Below are 20,633 nucleotides of genomic sequence, written 5' to 3' on the forward strand. Positions count from 1 at the left end.
ACCTGTGTGTAAGATGTACTGTCCTCAGGTGGGGACGGCCTGGCAGGGTACGAGTCTGGGCTGTTGTCCGATACTGGAGCATCGTACAGGTCCCATGCATCGGGATCATCTTGACTCATTGTAGTATGAGTCGGGGAGTGCATCAGTGGAGGAGTTGCTACCGGTGATGTGTGCACTGACGGTGGTGGAGACGGCGGTGGAGTTGTTTTCCTTGCCACCTTTGCCTGTGGCTGCTTGTCCTTTTCTTGAAAGGCAAGTTTTCTTTTAATTTTAATAGGGGGAAGAGTGGTTATCTTCCCTGTGTCTTCTTGAATGTGGAGCCTTCTTTGAGTATAGTCTGGCTCTACTGCTTCAAGTTCCTCTCCAAATCTATGCTTTTGCATTTGGGAGGACAATCCTTGTTCCTCTGTATAGGAACCTGTTTTCGGCTCTGAGGCTGGATGTTTCGGAACCGAAACTTTTTCGGACGTCTTTTTAGGCTCAGAAGAAACCTTTTTAATTTTCGGCTTGGTGGTGTCTCGGTGCTGAAATTGTTCGGTGCCGCTGTCCCAATGCCGAAATTTTTCTGAGCCGACGTCTCGGCTCCGAGATTGCTGTGTGGCGGTATCTCGACCGGAGTCGGATGACTTCGACACAAGCGTGCCCTTTTTCGGTGCCTTGGGTCGGTCACCTAATTTTTGGGTTAAGCCATGGCATGTTGCCGGTGGCGTCCCCTGGGCTTTTGTTGACTTCTCGTGAGTCTTATGTTTCGACGTCTTACTCACGGTTTTCGGCATTTCTTCGGTTTCGAGCTCCTCCGAGTCCGACTCGTGAATAGAGAAAGCTTCCTCTTCCTCCTCGAAACGCTCTTGTCCTGTCGGCTTCTACGCCATCTGCAGTCTTCTGGCTCTTCGGTCTCTTAATGTCTTCCTCGACCGAAACGCTCGACAGGCTTCACAAGTATCTTCCTTGTGCTCCGGAGACAAGCACAAGTTACAGACCAGATGCTGATCCGTAAACAGATACTTGTTATGGCATTTTGGACAGAAGCGGAATGGGGTCCGTTCCATCAGCCTTGAAGAGACACGTGGCCGGGCCGACCAGGCCCCGACGGGGGATCGAAAAAACCCCGAAGGGCCACCGGAGCTCTTCAAAATTCGGTGTCGATCTGTTCTAACTAACCCGATACCGAACGCAAACAATACCGACATTTTTTCCGAGATTCTAACTAACTTTCCGACCCGAAACACGGAGCGAAAAGGAACACGTCCGAACCCGATGGCGGAAAAAAAACAATCTAAGATGGAGTCGACGCCCATGCGCAATGGAGTCTAAATGGGAGGAGTCCCTCGGTCTCGTGACTCGAAAAGACTTCTTCGAAGAAAAACAACTTGTAACACTCCGAGCCCAACACCAGATGGCGGGATGTGCACAGCATGTGTATCTGCAGCTACACATGCCATCGAACATATATATATATATATATATATATATGGAAAATGTCACTTACCCAGTGTACATCTGTTCGTGGCATGAGATGCTGCAGATTCACATGCTGTGCATATCCTGCCATCTAGTGTTGGGCTCAGAGTGTTACAAGTTGTTTTTCTTCTAGGAAGTCTTTTCGAGTCAAGATATCGAGGGACTCCTCCCATTTCGGCTCCATTGCGCATGGGCGTCGACTCCATCTTAGATTGTTTTCCCCGCAGAGGGTGAGGTAGGAGTTGTGTATATAGTAATAGTGCCCATGCAATGGAGTAAGTATATATGTACATAGTGTGATTAAAAAATTATATATTTACAAATTTATAAATGTACAAGTTTATTTTTATCAACTTATAACGGCTACAGGCTCCCGGGGAGGTGGGAGGGCGCATGTGAATGTGCAGCGTCTCATGCCACGAACAGATGTACACTGGGTAAGTGACATTTTCCATTCGGTGTCATGTGTAGCTGCAGATACACATGCTGTGCATAGACTAGTAAGCAGTTATCTCCCCAAAAGCGGTGGTTTAGCCCGTAGGAGTTGAAGTTGTTAGAAATAATGTTCGTAGTACTGCCTGTCCTACTGTGGCTTGTTGTGTTGTTAACACATCCACACAGTAATGTTTAGTGAATGTATGAGGCGTAGACCATGTGGCTGCCTTACAGATTTCTGTCATTGGTATATTTCCTAGAAAGGCCATTGTAGCGCCTTTCTTTCTAGTGGAGTGTGCCTTTGGTGTAATAGGCAGTTCTCTTTTTGCTTTAACGTAAGAGGTTTGAATACATTTAACTATCCATCTAGCAATGCCTTGTTTGGATATTGGGTTTCCTGCATGAGGTTTTTGGAAAGCTACAAACAATTGTTTTGTTTTGCAAAATTGTTTGGTTCTATCAATGTAATACATTAGTGCTCTTTTTATGTTTAGTGTATGTAATGCTCTTTCAGCTACAGAGTCTGGTTCTGGAAAAAACACTGGGAGTTCCACTGTTTGATTTAAGTGGAATGGTGATATAACTTTTGGCAAAAATGTTGGATTTGTGCGTAAAACCACTTTATGCTTGTGTATTTGTATAAAGGGTTGCTGTATGGTAAAAGCTTGTATTTCACTTACTCTTCTGAGAGATGTGATAGCTATTAGGAAGGCTACTTTCCAGGTTAAGTATTGCATTTCACAAAAGTGCATGGGTTCGAATGGCGGACCCATGAGTCGTGTTAATACAATATTGAGGTTCCACAAAGGAACTGGCGGTGTTCTTGGTGGAATGATCCTTTTTAGCCCCTTCATAAATGCTTTTATGACTGGGATTCTAAATAGTGAAGTTGAATGTGTCATTTGCAGATAGGCTAAAATTGCTGTGAGACGTATTTTAATGGATGAAAAAGCTAACTTAGACTTTTGTAAGTGTAGTAAGTAGCTTACAATAATGTTCGCGGACGCATGTAATGGTTGAATTTGATTATTATGACAGTAATAAACAAATTGTTTCCATTTATTTGCGTAGCAATGTCTTGTAGTAGGTTTTCTAGCCTGTTTGATGACCCCCATACATTCTTGTGTAAGGTCTAGATGTCCGAATTCTAAGACTTCAGGAGCAAGATTGCTAGATTGAACGATGCTGGATTCGGGTGTCTGATCTGTTGTTTGTGTTGAGTTAACAGATCTGGTTTGTTTGGTAGTTTGATATGAGGCACTACTGACAGGTCTAGTAGTGTTGTGTACCAAGGTTGTCGTGCCCAAGTTGGTGCTATTAGTATTAGTTTGAGTTTGTTTTGACTCAAATTGTTTACTAGATACGGAAGGAGTGGGAGAGGGGGAAAAGCGTAAGCAAATATCCCTGACCAACTCATCCATAACGCATTGCCCTTGGAGTGAGGGTGTGGGTACCTGGACGCGAAGTTTTGGCCTTTTGCATTTTCTTTTGTTGCGAATAGGTCTATTTGCGGTGTTCCCCATTTTTGGAAGTAGGTCTGTAGTATCTGAGGATAAATTTCCCATTCGTGGGTTTGTTGGTGATCTCGACTGAGATTGTCTGCCAACTGGTTTTGAATTCCTGGGATGTATTGCGCTATTAGGCGAATGTGAATCGCCCAATGCCAAATCTTCTGTGCTAAGAGACACAGTTGTGATGAGTGTGTCCCTCCCTGTTTGTTTAAGTAATACATTGTTGTCATGTTGTCTGTTTTGACAAGAATGTGTTTGTGAGCTATTAGTGGTTGAAATGCTTTCAACGCTAGAAACACTGCAAGTAATTCTAGCTGATTTATATGAAGTTGTTTCTGTTGAGTGTCCCATTGTCCCTGGATGCTGTGTTGGTTGAGGTGTGCTCCCCACCCTACCATGGAAGCATCAGTTTTGATTACGTATTGAGGCACTGGGTATTGGAAAGGCCGCCCTTGATTTAAATTTACAGGTTTCCACCATTGAAGCGAGGTGTGTGTTTGGCGGTCTATCAACACTAGATCTTGAAGTTGACCCTGTGCTTGTGTCCATTGTGTTGCTAGGCACTGTTGTAAAGGCCGCATGTGTAATCTTGCGTTTGGGACAATGGCTATGCATGAGGACATCATGCCTAGTAGTTTTATCACTAATTTTACCTGATACTTTTGGTTTGGGTGCATGCTTTGTATTACGTTTTGGAATGCTTGTACCCTTTGTGGACTTGGAGTGGCAATCCCTTTTTTGTGTTGATTGTTGCTCCTAAGTATTGTTGTATTTGACACGGCTGTAAGTGTGATTTTTGGTATTTTAGTGAGAACCCTAGTTTGTGAAGGGTTTCTATGACGTATTTTGTGTGTTGAAGACATTGTTTCTGAGTGCTGGTTTTGATTAACCAATCGTCTAGATACGGGAATACGTGTATGTGCTGTCTTCTGATATGTGCAGCTACAACTGCAAGGCATTTTGTAAATACCCTTGGTGCTGTTGTTATCCCGAATGGTAACTCTTTGAATTGGTAATGTACCCCTTGGATTACAAACCTTAAATATTTCCTATGGGAAGGATGTATAGGTATATGGAAGTAAGCATCCTTGAGGTCTAATGTTGACATGTAGTCTTGTTGTTTGAGCAATGGAATTACGTCTTGAAGTGTTACCATGTGAAAGTGATCTGATTTGATGTAAAGATTTAGTGTTCTGAGATCTAAGATGGGTCTTAGAGTTTTGTCCTTTTTGGGTATTAGAAAATACAGGGAATAAACACCTGTTCCTTTCTGATGTTTGGGTACCAGTTCTATGGCGTCTTTTTGTAACAATGCTTGGACTTCTAGTTGTAATAGATCCAAGTGCTGTTTGGACATGTGTGTTCTTGGAGGCACATTTGGTGGTAATTCTTGGAATTCTATGCAATAACCATGTTGGAGTCTGTTATTTCCTCCCAGTTTTGGTAAAAATCCGTGAGTCTTCCCCCCACTGGTGTTATGTGTTGGGGATTTGTGACACTGAAGTCACTGTTTAGTTTGAGGGTTCTTTGGGCTTTGGAACTTTCCTCTAGTTTTAGGGAACTGTCCACCTCTGTATTGTCCCCGAAAGCCTCCTCTTTGATACTGGCCCTGGTATGTGGGTCTGGTTTGTGAGGTTGAGGGTTCTGTGCTGTGGGCCTGAAACCCCCCTCTAAATTGTGTCTTCCTAAATGTGCCTCTGCTCTGTGGGGAGTAGAGCGCGCCCATGGCCTTGGCCGTATTAGTGTCCTTTTTGAGCTTCTCTATAGCTGTGTCCACCTCCGGCCCAAACAACTGCTGTCCATTAAAAGGCATATTAAGCACAGCCTGTTGGATCTCGGGCTTAAACCCGGAGGTGCGTAGCCATGCGTGTCTCCGAATAGTGACCGCTGTATTCATAGTTCTTGCGGGTGTGTCCGCTGCATCCATTGCCGATAGTATCTGGTTGTTCGAGATACTTTGGCCCTCTTCCACCACTTGTTGTGCACGCTTTTGGAACTTCTTGGGCAGATGTTCAATAAAGTGCTGCATTTCATCCCAATGAGCACTGTCATATCTTGACAATAAAGCCTGGGAATTCGCAATGCGCCATTGATTGGCCGCCTGTACCGCAACTCTTTTCCCCGCTGCATCAAACTTTCGACTTTCTTTGTCGAGTGGTGGTGCATCTCCAGAGGTGTGTGAATTTGCCCTTTTACGTGCTGCGCCTACTACTACTGAGTCAGGTGTCAGTTGTTGTGTGATGTACACAGGGTCTGTAGGGGGAGGCTTGTACTTTTTCTCCACCCTAGGTGTGATGGCTCTGCCTTTGACGGGTTCTTGAAATACTTGTTTTGCGTGTTTCAACATCCCTGGTAACATTGGGAGACTTTGGTACTGACTGTGTGTCGACGACAAAGTATTAAATAAAAAGTCATCCTCAATCGGTTCTGCGTGCAGTGCCACATTGTGAAAAGCTGCTGGACACCACTTGTGTGTAGGCAGTACTGTCTTCAGGTGGTGATGGTCTTGCTGGGTAGCAGTCTGGACTATTATCTGATTCTGGCGCATCATATAGATCCCATGCATCTGGGTCATCCTGGCTGATCCCTGTGTGCGTTGGTGATTGCATCATGGGGGGGGGAGGTTGCAATTGGCGACAGTTGCAGTGAGTGGTGTGGTGAAGAGTGAGGTACTGCTTTTCCCACTTTTGCTTGTGGTTGTTTTTCTTTGTCTTGGAAAGCAAGTTTCCTTTTCATTGTTATAGGAGGGAGAGTTCTTATTTTCCCTGTTTCCTTTTGAATATGGAGCCTTCTTTGTGTATAATCTGGCTCCGCTGCTTCTAGCTCTTGTCCAAATTTATGGTCTTGTAGTTGTTCTGAGAGGCCTTGTTCTTCGGAGTAGGAGCTTGTTTTTGGCTCCGAAGCTGGGTGTTTTGGTACCAAAACTTTCTGCAGTCTTTTTTGGCTCCGAAGCCACTTTTTTCGGTTTCGGTGTGACGATCTATGTGTCGAGTCTTGTCGGAGCCAGGTTCTCGGCGTCGAGTATGCTCTGTGCCGGGATCTCGACCGGAGTCGGATGACTTCGACACGTGTGTGCCCTTTTTTGGTGCCGATGGATGGTCACCGATTTTACGGGTTAAGCCATGGCCTGCCGGCGGTGGCATCCCCTGGGCCTTCATGATTTTGGCGGGAGTTTTGGCCGGGGCTGGTTTACTCACGGTTTTCGGCATCTGCTCCGTTTCGGGCTCGTCCGAAAGTCTCCTCTTCCTCGACATCGTAGAGTTTTCTTCGACCGAAATGCCCGACAGGCCTCGCAGGTATCCTGTTTGTGTTCAGGGGACAAACACAAATTACAGACCAGATGTTGATCCGTGTAAGGATACTTGTTATGGCATTCGGGGCAGAAGCGGAATGGGGTCCGTTCCATTAACCTTGAAGACGCACGCGGTCGGGCCGACCAGGCCCCGCCGGGGGTTAGAAGCCTCGAAGGGCTATAAGAGCTCTTCTTGATTCGGTGTTGTAGGAAGTTGGCTCTGTATGTGCTATTTCAAAGTAAGGAATAGCATGCACAGAGTCCAAGGGTTCCCCTTAGAGGTAAAATAGTGGTAAAAAGAGATAATACTAATGCTCTATTTTGTGGTAGTGTGGTCGAGCAGTAGGCTTATCAAAGGAGTAGTGTTAAGCATTTGTTGTACATACACATAGACAATAAATGAGGTACACACACTCAGGGACAAATCCAGCCAATAGGTTTTGTTATAGAAAAATATCTTTTCTTAGTTTATTTTAAGAACCACAGGTTCAAATTTTACATGTAATAGCTCATTTGAAAGGTATTGCAGGTAAGTACTCTATGAACTTTGAATCATTACTTTAGCATGTATACTTTTTACATAAAACACAATAAGCTGTTTTAAAAGTGGACACAGTGCAATTTTCACAGTTCCTGGGGGAGGTAAGTTATTGTTAGTTTCAACAGGTAAGTAAGGCACTTACAGGGTTCAGTTCTTGGTCCAAGGTAGCCCACCGTTGGGGGTTCAGGGCAACCCCAAAGTTATCACACCAGCAGCTCAGGGCCGGTCAGGTGCAAAGGTCAAAGAGGTGCCCAAAACGCATAGGCTATAATGGAGAGAAGGGGGTGCCCCGGTTCCAGTCTGCCAGCAGGTAAGTACCCGCGTCTTCGGAGGGCAGACCAGGGGGGTTTTGTAGGGCACCGGGGGGGACACAAAGTAGCACAGAAAGTACACCCTCAGCAGCGCGGGGGCGGCCGGGTGCAGTGTGCAAACACGCGTCGGGTTTCCTTCAGGTTTCAATGGGAGACCAAGGGGTCTCTTCAGCGATGCAGGCAGGCAAGGGGGGGGGGCTCCTCGGGGTAGCCACCACCTGGGCAAGGGAGAGGGCCTCCTGGGGGTCACTCCTGCCCAGAAGTTCCGTTTCTTTAGGGGCTGGGGGCTGCGGGTGCAGGGTCTTTTCCAGCCGTCGGGAAATGGAGTTCAGACAGTCGCGGTCAGGGGGAGCCTGGGGATTCCCTCTGCAGGCGTCGCTGTGGGAGCTCAGGGGGGACAACTTTGGTTACTCACAGTCGTAGAGTCGCCGGAGGGTCCTCCCTGAGTTGGTTGTTCTCCACCAGTCGAGTCGGGGTCGCCGGGTGCAGTGTTGCAAGTCTCACGCTTCTTGCGGGGAATTGCAGGGGCCTTTAAATCTGTTCCTTGTAACAAAGTTGCAGTTCTTTTGGAGCAGTGCCGCTGTCCTCAGGAGTTTCTTGTCTTTTTCGAAGCAGGGCAGTCCTCAGAGGATTCAGAGGTCGCTGGTCCATTGGAAAGCGTCGCTGGAGCAGGGTTCTTTGGAAGGCAGGAGACAGGCCGGTAAGTCTGGGGCCAAGGCAGTTGGTGTCTTCTGGTCTTCCTCTGCAGGGGTCTTTCAGCTCGGCAGTCCTTCTTGTAGTTGCAGGAATCTAATTTCTAGGTTCAGGGAGAGCCCTTAAATACTAAATTTAAGGGCGTGTTTAGGTCTGGGGGGTTAGTAGCCAATGGCTACTAGCCCTGAGGGAGAGTACACCCTCTTTGTGCCTCCTCCCAAGGGGAGGGGGTCACATCCCTAATCCTATTGGGGGAATCCTCCATCTGCAAGATGGAGGATTTCTAAAAGTTAGAGTCACCTCAGCTCAGGACACCTTAGGGGCTGTCCTGACTGGCCAGTGACTCCTCCTTGTTATTCTCATTATTTTCTCCGGCCTTGCCGCCAAAAGTGGGAGCCGGGGCCGGAGGGGGCGGGCAACTCCACTAGCTGGAGTGTCCTGCGGTGCTGTGACTAAGGGGTGAGCCTTTGAGGCTCACCGCCAGGTGTGACAGCTCCTGCCTGGGGGAGGTGTTAGCATCTCCACCCAGTGCAGGCTTTGTTACTGGCCTCAGAGTGACAAAGGCACTCTCCCCATGGGGCCAGCAACATGTCTCTCGTGTGGCAGGCTGCTGGAACCAGTCAGCCTACACAGATAGTCGGTTAAGTTTCAGGGGGCACCTCTAAGGTGCCCTCTGTGGTGTATTTTACAATAAAATGTACACTGGCATCAGTGTGCATTTATTGTGCTGAGAAGTTTGATACCAAACTTCCCAGTTTTCAGTGTAGCCATTATGGTGCTGTGGAGTTCGTGTAAAATAGACTCCCAGACCATATACTCTTATGGCTACCCTGCACTTACAATGTCTAAGGTTTTGCTTAGACACTGTAGGGGCACAGTGCTCATGCACTGGTACCCTCACCTATGGTATAGTGCACCCTGCCTTAGGGCTGTAAGGCCTGCTAGAGGGGTGTCTTACCTATACTGCATAGGCAGTGAGAGGCTGGCATGGCACCCTGAGGGGAGTGCCATGTCGACTTACTCATTTTGTTCTCACTAGCACACACAAGCTGGTAAGCAGTGTGTCTGTGCTGAGTGAGGGGTCTCCAGGGTGGCATAATACATGCTGCATCCCTTAGAGACCTTCCCTGGCATCAGGGCCCTTGGTACCAGAGGTACCAGTTACAAGGGACTTATCTGGATGCCAGGGGTGCCAATTGTGGAATCAAAAGTACAGGTTAGGGAAAGAACACTGGTGCTGGGGCCTGGTTAGCAGGCCTCAGCACACTTTCAATTCAAAACATAGCATCAGCAAAGGCAAAAAGTCAGGGGGTAACCATGCCAAGGAGGCATTTCCTTACAGGTGTCGATCTGCGTTAACTAACCGGATACCGAACGCATACAATACCGTCGAATTTTTCTGAGATTTAACTAACTTTCCAAACCGAAACACGGAGCGAAGAGGAACACGTCCGAACCCGATGGCGGAAAGAAAACAATCTAAGATGGAGTCGACACCCATGCGCAATGGAGCCGAAATGGGAGGAGTCCCTCGATCTCGTGACTCGAAAAGACTTCTTCGAAGAAAAACAACTTGTAACACTCCGAGCCCAACACTAGATGGTGGGATATGCACAGCATGTGTATCTGCAGCTACACATGCCACCGAACATATACATATATATCTTTCATAAATAGGTTTATCACCTCAAAAGATATCTGCACTGAAATTCATATGATATTCAAACGAATTTCTGAGGAGAGATGTGCTTCACTATGCTTACAATTCTACAATAATACTCACTGGTTATATCGCTAAGTATGGCATAAACTGGGATCAGATAGAATAAAACACTTGAGCCCTCTTGTGAGGAATATAGGACAGTCTATTTCTAGATAAGAAAGAAAAATGAACCCTGAGCGACAATTACTCACTTAAAACACTAACGCTCCGCTATCTCCAATATGGTGCAAAAATCTGGCTCTACAGCCAGATATACGCTCGCTCAGTGCCAATCGTGATCATGCGACTGAGCCTCTGGCAAGTCATGTGACCGGGCAGCTCAGACGACTACTGGAGCTCAAATACGAGCTGTCAGCGAGGAACTCCTACCTTTAGGAATAGGCAGCCTGAGCAGGCGATATGGTTGGCCTCCAAAAACAGAACATAAGTAAAGCAATTTCCCTGTTTTTTGCCTAGCCAAACACCGAACAGGAATATACTTACTCTTGTATTCAGAAATAGCCCAAGGAGGCCGAAGAGCCCTTTTCAGTTGCCAGATGGGCACAGCAGTGCTGGCCTAATGAGGAGCTAGACCAATGATTAAGCATGCCACCCCTAAGGGTGGGTGAGGGCTTTCGCTCTGATATTTTCTATATCCTATTTGGTCTGATATAGGTTAGGTTACACAATTGGTGCCAATCCTAATTCTGCTTAGGAACAGCACATTGTTTTGTTAGTCATTATATATGTGGGAGTGTATGCGCTGGACCTTTATTGCTCCAGTCCCTACCAGCCCTCTATGAATCTTTGGCAGACCACTCCAATTTGACAAACTTTTTTTTATTTTACACAGAAAATGGACTGCAACACTTGTCCCTTTAAAAAGGCTGCATCATTACGAAAAACAACCACTAGTTTATTACTTTTACAAAATCTGTCTCTGCCCTACCATATTGAAACTGGCACAAACAGATCAATAAAATCCCCAAACATATCACAACCTTGACGCCATTTGTTAACTCACACAGTATTATGCACAGCCCTTTCATCTTTATCTAGTACACTTGAAAACAATGCCATAAATTCAAAGCATGACGTCTGCAATCTTTTCATTTGTAAAAGACCATAAACCATGCAGAGCATAAGCTGGTCTCCTCCTTGCACACTCACCGCCTCCTCCTCAAGCTTCTTCATGCGTCTTTCTGTTTTCATTTTTCCTGAGCCTTTACCATGAAACCTGTGTGAAAGTTGCCTGAAAGCCTGAAACAGAGGTTAGACAGGATTTGCCATTAATATGGAGTTTTGCAGCTGTCTGTTGCAATACATGTGTACTGAATAAAGCACTCCATATCCTACCGCAATATTTTCAGTTGTTCACAGAAAGGATATTCCCAGATGCCCATATATTTGCTTGTAAATGCTGCTGTTCGGTCTACTTTACAAACAGGGATCTCCTGCCCACTACCCTACCTGGCCATTGTCTATAATACGACAGTTCCAATATATTAAGTACTTGTTAAGGACTACTGCAAAAGTTCTCATACAATAAACATGCTGTTCTGTTCATAAACATTGAAGAGAGACTTCTAAGTAGTTGGAAAATGGCAAAAGCCATGTACAGCATTGTTAGGGCACTATACATACCTCTTTTGGACACAATTTTCGTCCAGTCTCGTCCACATACTCTATTTTTACATCAGGTCGGTAGCCCTCCTTCTCTTTGAACTCTTGGGTGAATCCTCTGTACTCCTCTCTCCTGCTATATTTGTCATCGATGGCCCTGAAAATACAACAGTATGTATTGCAGAGAGAGACGTTTGAGAAGTACTGCAGTAAGAACAAGTTAATTACTTTCGGTAACGCCTTTTCTGGTAGGGGCTCTGACTGCAGATTCCTCACCTTCTGAATACCCCCAGGCGTCAGAGTGGATCTGGACACTTTTGTATAGCAATGTCCTTCAGCGCTGACAGGTGGTGTTGAGCGACATCATTGTTCTGCGTGTGATGCCATCATACGTGGTTGTGACGTCGGCTTTCCTACATATACATCACCACTTCATGTGGTGATTTTCTTTCTATCCTCCACTCACCCCAACACACATGGAGCCTTAAGAAACTCATTTTCAATATACACATCGAGTAAACATTTTTTATGTGCAGAAATTCATAGCTGTAATGTTTATCCACATAACTCCAACACGAAGTCCCTTCCACTGAAGGAGGGCAGGTGAGGAATCTGTTGGTTGGATAATCTCTACCAAAAAAGGAGTTACCAAAGGTAAGTAACTTGTTCTTTTGATAGAGACTTCTCACCTTTTGAATAGATACCACAGCAGTACCTCTAAGTTGGTGGGCCTGGGGAACAACTCACACTAGGAAATCTTGCAGAACAAACCATGCAATATGCCCTTGTCTCCTGACTTGTCCATCTAAACAAAGTTTAGAGAACGTGTGTCTAGAGACTCATGTTTCAGCACAAGTAAACCTCTACCCGAAGCTGTAATAACAGCCTTTGCCCTACCTGAATTTGCACGCAGCCCTTTTGGAGCCTGGTTCTTGCCTAGACTAACAAATCTGTTAGAAATGGGGTTTCTGGTTCGCTAGGGTATGCACCTAAGCCAGTCAGAACCCACCACTCTAGACAGGGTGAGGGAGTTACAAACCCAATATAACACCTGCTCACCCCCCTTGGTAGCTTGGCATGAGCAGTCAGGCTTATCCCAGCGGTCATGTGTAAAGTGTTTGCACAACACAAGTGACACAATAAACACACCACAAAGGAAACACAAGTTCCTTACCTTCGGTAACGATGTATCTGGTAGAGACATTCTAGTTGCAGATTACTTAACTTAGAATTTTCCCCCAGGCGCAGACTGGATCTGGAGATTTTTCTTTGAGCAATAACCTTGCGCATCGGTGGGTAGCGCCAGTCGACTCTGCAGGCGTCGTAGTCGCCGTGATGACATCAGGAGTAGTACATAGACACCACCTCAGTGCAGTGACGTCAATTTCTTTTCATGACTTTCCACGCCAAAGCGCAGAGCCGTGAAGAACACTGAGATTGGTGCGCCAGAGCTGAGGCCCTGAATGGGGATGCCCTGTCTGTCGAAATCAGTTTGCATGCTAGGTGGATTGGTGGGTCGGTAAAGAATCATCTGCAACTAGAATATGTCTCTACCAGATATATCGTTACTGAAGGTAAGTAACTTGTACATCGGATAGAGACTTCTAGTTGCAGATTCCTTACCTTAGAATAAATACCCAAGAAATGCCATCCTCAGAGGTGGGCTGCGAACCAAGATCATGCTAGAAAGTCCTGCAGGACCGAACAACCAAAGTAGCCGTCCTGACAGACCTGACTGTCCAGGGAGTAATGTTTAGCAAACGTGTGCAAGGATGCCCACTTAGCTGCCTGGCAGATATCCAGGACAGGAACTCCGCGTGCTAACGCAGTGAAAGCAGCAGTCGCTCTGGTGGAATGAGTGCGCAAGCCCTCAGGGGGTTGCTTCTTGGACAAAGTGTAGCACATCTTGATGCAAAGAGGTACTGTAGGAAGCTGGCTCTGTATATACTATATCAAAATGAGATATAGTGTGCACAGAGTTCAGGGGTTCCCCAAGAGGCATGACAGAGGCAATAATAGATATTACTAACACTCTATTTGTGGTAGTGTAGTCGAGCAGTTAGGCTTATCAGAGGGTAGTGTTAAGCATTTGTTGTACACACACAGGCAATACGTGAAAACACACACTCAATGACTTAACTCCAGGCCAATAGGTTTTTATACAGAAAAATATTCTTTTGTTAATTTATTTCTAGAACCACAAGAATCGTTTAGCAGGTAAGTACATTAAATGAAAGGTACTTTAAACAGTAATACTTAGAACTTTGAATGGAATCAACAATGTACACAGTTTTCTTTAACCCCTACGGTGCCTGGGACGAGCTGGTCTCGCCCTCTGCCACGGTTCCCAAGTGCTGGGGACGAGACCAGCTCATCTTGCACCGGGGCCCACGGGGGAGCACTAGTGCTCCCCCCGTGGGCCTCCCACCCACACCCTCCATCAGGGATGGAAGGGGAATAGCTTCCCCTTCCACCCCCGATCTCCCCCCAGTGACGTCTGATGACATCAGCACGCGATCGAGTGCTGACCTCATCAGAGGTCACCTCCCATTGCAGATGCGGAAGAGAAATGCTAAGCATTTCTCTTCCGCTCAGGAGAAGGGGGGGGAGGGGCAGGCAGGAACATTGAAAGAAAAGAAAGGAAAGGCTTTTCTTTTCTTTCAATGTCATTCTGAGCATTTTTGCAGCCCGATCGCCAGGGATTTTTTTTTTTTTGTTATTTACATATAAACGGTCGCTCCCTTGGGGGTCATTCACTTATTAGGTCTTTTTTGCCCCCCACCCCCTTTGGGGGCAGGTCGGACTATTTTTATCAGGCCAATCGTCCCCCAAGGGGGGCAGAAACCACTAGACACTAGTGATTTTCTTTTTACGACAATTTCATGAAAAAGGGGAGTGACCCCTTAGGCAAGGGTCGCTCCCCTGGGAGCAAAATTTATTTAAGACATTTCAACAGGGAAGATATACATTTTTTGTTCACAAAACCAAAAAAAAAAAAAAAAAATGTACAGTCTTTCAGCTCTTCCCTGCACACTAAAACATGTTATCACACGACAAGCAAGAGGACATTTGATATTGGTTTTACATTTGGGCCATGAGAGCTTGGCTAACTCTCAAAATCGTCCTACTTGGAAAGGCGAGGGCTGCACTTTTTGGACTTTGGGACACTGTCATGTAGAAAAATCCACAAGATCTAGACACATCTGAAAACTAAACATCTGGGTGAGTCCAGGGTGCTGTGCTTCACATGCACCCTGCACCATTTTCTTACCCACAATGCCCTGTAAACCTCCAGTTTTGCTGGAAATCACACATCATTACCACATTTTTGTGATGAACCTTCCGTAACCTGCAGGAATCCACAAAATTCCTACCACCCAGCATTGTCGCATCTATACCGACTAAAATTCTGCCCCACTTGTCACCCTAAAAATATTTTTTTCAAACTGCCCTTTTAGATCCGCTTTGATTCCCTCCTCAATTTCAACATGTTTTTGGCTCTTCCCTGTCACAGGCACTTGGCTGACCTACACAAGTGAGGTATCATTTTTATCAGGAGACTGAGGGGAACGTTGGGAGGTAGGAAATTTGTCCCTGTGCGGTGAGCCTACACAGAAATGTGAGAACATTGTTTTTTTTTGTTTGCTAAATTTGAGTTTTGCTGAGGATTCTGGGTAAGAAAACACTGGGGGATTCACGCAAGTCACACCTCCTTGGACTCCCTCGGGTGCCTAGTTTTCTGAAATGTTTGGGTTTGGTATGTTTCCGTATATGGCTGCTAAGCCCAGGACCAAAAACTGAGGTGCCTCCCCCCTGCAAAAACAGGTAGTTTTGTATTTGATAATTTTGTGTCCAGATAGTGTTTTGGGGCATTTCCTTTCACAAGCACAAGCCTATCCACACAAGTGAGGTACCATTTTTATCAGGAGACTTCGTGGAACGCTGGGTGGAAGGACATTTGAGGCTCCTCTCAGATTCCAAAACTGTCACCGAAATGTGAGGAAAAAGTGTTTTTTGGGCCAAATGTAGAGGAATGCAAAGGATTCTGGGTAACAGAACCCGGTGACAGACCCACAAGTCACCCCATCCTGGATTCCCCAAGGTGTCTAGTTTTAAAATATGCACACGTTTGGTTGGTTTTCCTAGGTTTCGATTGAGGTAGAGATAAAAATCCACAGCTAGTCACTTTCCAAAAAACACGTCAGTTTTCAATGTAAAAATGTGATGTGTCCATATTGCGTTTCCTGTCGTGGGCATAAGGCCTACCCATGCAAGTGAGATACCATTTTTAATAGGAAGACTTGGGGGAACACAGAACAGCAAAACAAGTGTTACTGCCTGTAAGGAAATGGCTCCCTGTTGTAGTTACCCCCCACTTTTTGCCTGATACTGACTTGACTGAAGTGTGCTGGGACCCTGCTAACCAGGCCCCAGCACCAGTGTTCTTTCACCTAAAATGTACCATTGTTTCCACAATTGGCACACAGATAAGTCCCTTGTAAAAGGTACCAGTGGTACCAAGGGCCCTGTGACCAGGGAAGGTCCCTAAGGGCTGCAGCATATGTTGTGCCACCCTAAGGGACCCCTCACCTAACACATGCACACTGCCATTGCAGATTGTGTGTGTTGGAGGGGAGAAAAAGGCAAAGTCGACATGGCATCCCCCTCAGGATGCCATGCACACAAAATACTGCCTGTGGCATACGTAAGTCACCCCTCTAGCAGGCCTTACAGCCCTAAGGCAGGGTGCACTATTCCACAGGTGAGGGCATAGCTGCATGAGCAATATGCCTCTAGAGTGTCTAAGTCTATTCTTAGACATTGTAAGTACAGTTGTGGCCATATTAAGTATATGGTCTGGGAGTTTGTCAAAAACGAACTCCACAGCTCCATAATGGCTACACTGAATACTGGGAAGTTTGGTATCAAATTTCTCAGAATAATAAACCCACACTGATGCCAGTGTTGGATTTATAAAAAAATACACACAGAGGGAATCTTAGAGATGCCCAATGTATTTTACCCAATTGATCAGTGCAGGACTGACTGGTCTGTGCCAGCCTTCTGCTGAGAGACGAGTTTCTGACCCCATGTGGTGAGGGCTTTTGTGCTCTCTGAGGACAGAAACAAAAGCCTGCTCTGGGTGGAGGTGCTGTAACACCTAGCAGTGAGCCTCAAAGGCTCAGGCTTCGTGTTACAATGCCCCAGGGCACTACAGCTAGTGGAGATGCCCGCCCCCTGGACACAGCCCCCACTTTTGGCGGCAAGTCCAGAGGAGATAATGAGAAAAACAAGGAGGAGTCACCCACCAGTCAGGACAGCCCCTAAGGTGTCCTGAGATGAGGTGACCCCTGCCTTTAGAAATCCTCCATCTTGCTTTTGGAGGATTCCCCCAATAGGAATAGGGATGTGCCCCCTTCCCTCAGGGAGGAGGCACAAAGAGGGTGTAGCCACCCTCAAGGACAGTAGCCATTGGCTACTGCCCTCCCAGACCTAAACACACCCCTAAATTCAGTATTTAGGGGCTCCCCAGAAACTAGGAAACTAGATTCCTACAACCTGAAGACGAAGAAGGACTGCTGACCTGAAGCATTGCAGAGAAGACAGAGACACCAACTGCTTTGGCCCCAGCCCTACCGCCCTGTCTCCCCACTTCAAGAAAAACTGAAACAGCAACGCGCCCCCCAGGGACCAGCGACCTCTGAAGCCTCAGAGGACTACCCTGCATCTAAAAGGACCAAGAACTCCCGATGACAGCGGCCCTGTTCCACAAAGACTGAAACTTGCAACAAAAACAACTTTTAAAAGACCACACGTTCCCCGCCGGAAGCGTGAGACTTTCCACTCTGTAGTCGACGCCCCCAGTTTGACCTGCCTAAAGCCAACACTACAGGGAGGACTCCCCGGCAACTGCGAGCCCGTGAGTATCCAGAGTTGACCCCCCTGAGACCCCACAACGACGCCTGCAGAGGGAATCCAGAGGCTCCCCCTAACCGCGACTGCCTGCTTTAAAGAACCAGACGCCTGGTAAACCCACTGCACCCGCAGCCCCCAGGACCTGAAGGAACCAGACTCCAGTGCAGGAGCGACCCCCAGGCGACCCTCTTCCTAGCCTAGGTGGTGGCTACCCCGAGGAGCCCCCTGTGCCTGCATCGCTGAAGAGACCCACGGGTCTCCCCATTGGAACCTATTGAAAACCCGACACCTGTTTGCACTCTGCACCCGGCCGTCCCTGTGCCGCTGAGGGAGTACTTTCTGTGCCTGCTTGTGTCCCCCTCGGTGCCCTACAAAACCCCCCTGGTCTGCCCTCTGAAGTCGCGGGTACTTACCGGCTGGCAGACTGGAACCGGGGTACCCCTATTCCCATTGAAGCCTATGTGTTTTGGGCACCACTTTGACCTCTGCACCTGACCGGCCCTGAGCTGCTGGTGTGGTAACTTCGGGGTTGCCCTGAACCCCCAACGTGGGCTACCTTGGACCCAACTTTGAACCCTGTAGGTGCTTTACTTACCTGCAAAACTAACCAATACTTACCTCCCCCAGGAACTGTTGAATTTTGCACTGTGTACAATTTTAAAATAGCTTATTGCCATTTTTGCCAAAACTGTACATGCTATTGTGATGATTCAAAGTTCCTAAGATACCTGAGTGAAATACCTTTCATTTAAAGTATTGTTTGTAAATCTTGAACCTGTGGTTCTTAAAATAAACTAAGAAAATATATTTTTCTATATAAAAACCTATTGGCCTGGAATTGTCTTTGAGTGTGTGTGTTCCTCATTTATTGCCATTGTGTGTACAACAAATGCTTAACACTACCCTCTGATAAGCCTACTGCTCGACCACACTACCACAAAATAGAGCATTAGAATAATCTCTTTTTGCCACTATCTTACCTCTAAGGGGAACCCTTGGACTCTGTGCATGCTATTTCTTACTTTGAAATAGCACATACAGAGCCAACTTCCTACACTGCCCCTTGTCTTTCTCTACATTTTTTCCTTCCAAATGTAAGACAGTGTGTAAAAAAGATGTCTATTGGAGAAATGCACTGTAATTCACATGCTACTATGGGCACCCCGGAATTCAGAGAAGTGTAAATAACCACTGCTTCTCAACACCTTATCTTGTGCCCATTTTGGAAATACAAAGGTTTCCTTGATACCTATTTTTCAATCTTTATATTTCAGCAAATGGATTGCTATACCCGGTATACAATGACAACCCACTACAAGGTGCAGCTCATTTATTGGCTCCGGGGTCCTAGGTTTCTTGATGAACCTACAAGCACTATACACCCCCGCAACCAGAAGCGTCGAGCAGACGTAACGGTATATTGCTTTCAAAAATCTGAAATCGCAGGAAAAAGTTACAGAGTAAAACGTGGAGGAAAATGGCCGATTTATTCACCTCAATTTCAATATTTGTTTTATTTCAGCTGTTATTTTCTGTAGGAAAACCTTGTAGAAGCCACACAAATTACCCCTTGCTGAATTCAGAATTTTGTCTAAATTTCAGAAATGCTTTGCTTTCTGGGATCCAGCATTGGTTTAAAACCCATTTCTGTAATTAACTGTAAGGAGGCTAAAAGCACAAAATATAGTAAAAATTAGATATGTCCCAGTAAAATGCCAAAATTGTGTTGAAAAATGTTTTCTGATTCAAGTCTGTCTGTTCCTGAAAGCTGGCAAGATGGTGATTTTAGCACCACAAACGCTTTGTTGATGCCATTTTCAGGGAAATAAACACAAGCCTTCCTCTGCAGCCCTTTTTTCGTTTTTTTTTTTTTTTTTTTAAACGAAATGTTCGCTGTATTTTGGCTAATTTCTTGGTGTCCTTCAGGGTAACCCACAAACTCTGGGTACGTCTAGAATCCCTAGGATGTTGGGAAAAAAAAATAACGCAAATTTGGCGTTGGTAGTTTATGTGGACAAGACATTATGAGGGCCTAAGCGCGAACTGCCCCAAATAGCCAAAAAAAGGCCTGCCATTTGAGGGGGGAAAAGGCCTGCCAGCCAAGGGGTTAAAATGGCAAAAAGCTATTTTAAAAGTGGACACTGCAATTTTCAACAGTTCCTGGGGGAGGTAAGTAAAGTACAGTTTTTGAGGTAAGTAACAAACTTATGGGTTTAATCTCCTGGGCTAGGTAGCCCACCGTTGGGGGTTCAAGATAACCCCAAACACACAGCACCAGCAACACAGGGCCGGTTAGGTGCAGAGGTCAAACAGAAGCCAAAATAACGTAGGCCCCTATGGAGACAGGTCTGCATGAAAGTAAGCACCCGCGTTGTTGGAGGGCAGACCAGGGAGTGCTGGAAGGGCCCCAAGTAGCCACAAAAACCACACCCTCAGCAGCACGGGGGCGACTGGGTGTAGTGGGCAAACAGGGCATCGGGTTCTCAATAAAACTGTATGGAGGGACCCGGGGACCATTTAGGCGCTGCAGGCCCTCTCGGGCCAGCCACCGACTGGGGAAGGGGGAGGGCCACCTGCTGGTCGTTTTCTCTTGGGCTTGGAGGCTGCGGGTGCAGTGCTTCTACAGGTGTTGGATATCTTTGTCCCGGGCAGTCACGGTCAGGGGGGTCCTCGGGATTCCCACTGCAGGTGTCATTGTGGGGGTGCAGAGAGGTCACGTCATCAGAATTGCCTATGGATCCTCTCTGGATAGTTGGTTTCTCTGGACACAGGCCAGGGGCATCAGGTGCAGAGTAGTTGGACTCACGATTCTAGAGTGAGGGGAGAGTCCCTTTAAAGATGGTTTCTTTGTCTTCTTTTTGGACAGGTCTGCTGTCCACTGGAGTTTCTTGGTCCTCGGTGATGCAGGCAGTCCCCTGGAGGCTTTTCAGGGGTCATTGGTCCTGTAGAACGCGTTGCTTCTTTTCTTGCAGCTTTTCGAAGAAGGAGACGGGTCGGTAGGGCTGGGGCAGAGTCAGTTGTTGTCTCCTTCTCTGCTGGGTTTTCAGCTCACCAGTCCTCCTTTCTTGAGGTCGTCAGGAAATCTAAAGAACTGGGTTCAGGGTCACCCCTAAATACTAAATTTAGGGGTGTGTTAGGGTCAAGAGGC

General features: G+C 46.6%; 1 protein-coding gene across 1 annotated transcript in view; it reads right to left on the reverse strand.

Annotated features, from left to right (window-relative positions):
- Positions 1 to 20,633, reverse strand: part of SART1 (spliceosome associated factor 1, recruiter of U4/U6.U5 tri-snRNP) — a 748,174-nt gene that overhangs the window by 209,111 nt on the left and 518,430 nt on the right. Inside the window, exons 17-18 of the mRNA XM_069207847.1 lie at positions 11,591 to 11,726; positions 11,117 to 11,206 (exon numbers count right to left, since the gene is read on the reverse strand). Coding sequence (XP_069063948.1) covers positions 11,117 to 11,206; positions 11,591 to 11,726 — 226 coding nt within the window. The remainder of the gene's footprint in view (positions 1 to 11,116; positions 11,207 to 11,590; positions 11,727 to 20,633) is intronic.

This window comes from Pleurodeles waltl, chromosome 9 (genome assembly GCF_031143425.1).
Source record: "Pleurodeles waltl isolate 20211129_DDA chromosome 9, aPleWal1.hap1.20221129, whole genome shotgun sequence".
NCBI classification, from domain to species: Eukaryota; Metazoa; Chordata; class Amphibia; order Caudata; family Salamandridae; genus Pleurodeles; species Pleurodeles waltl.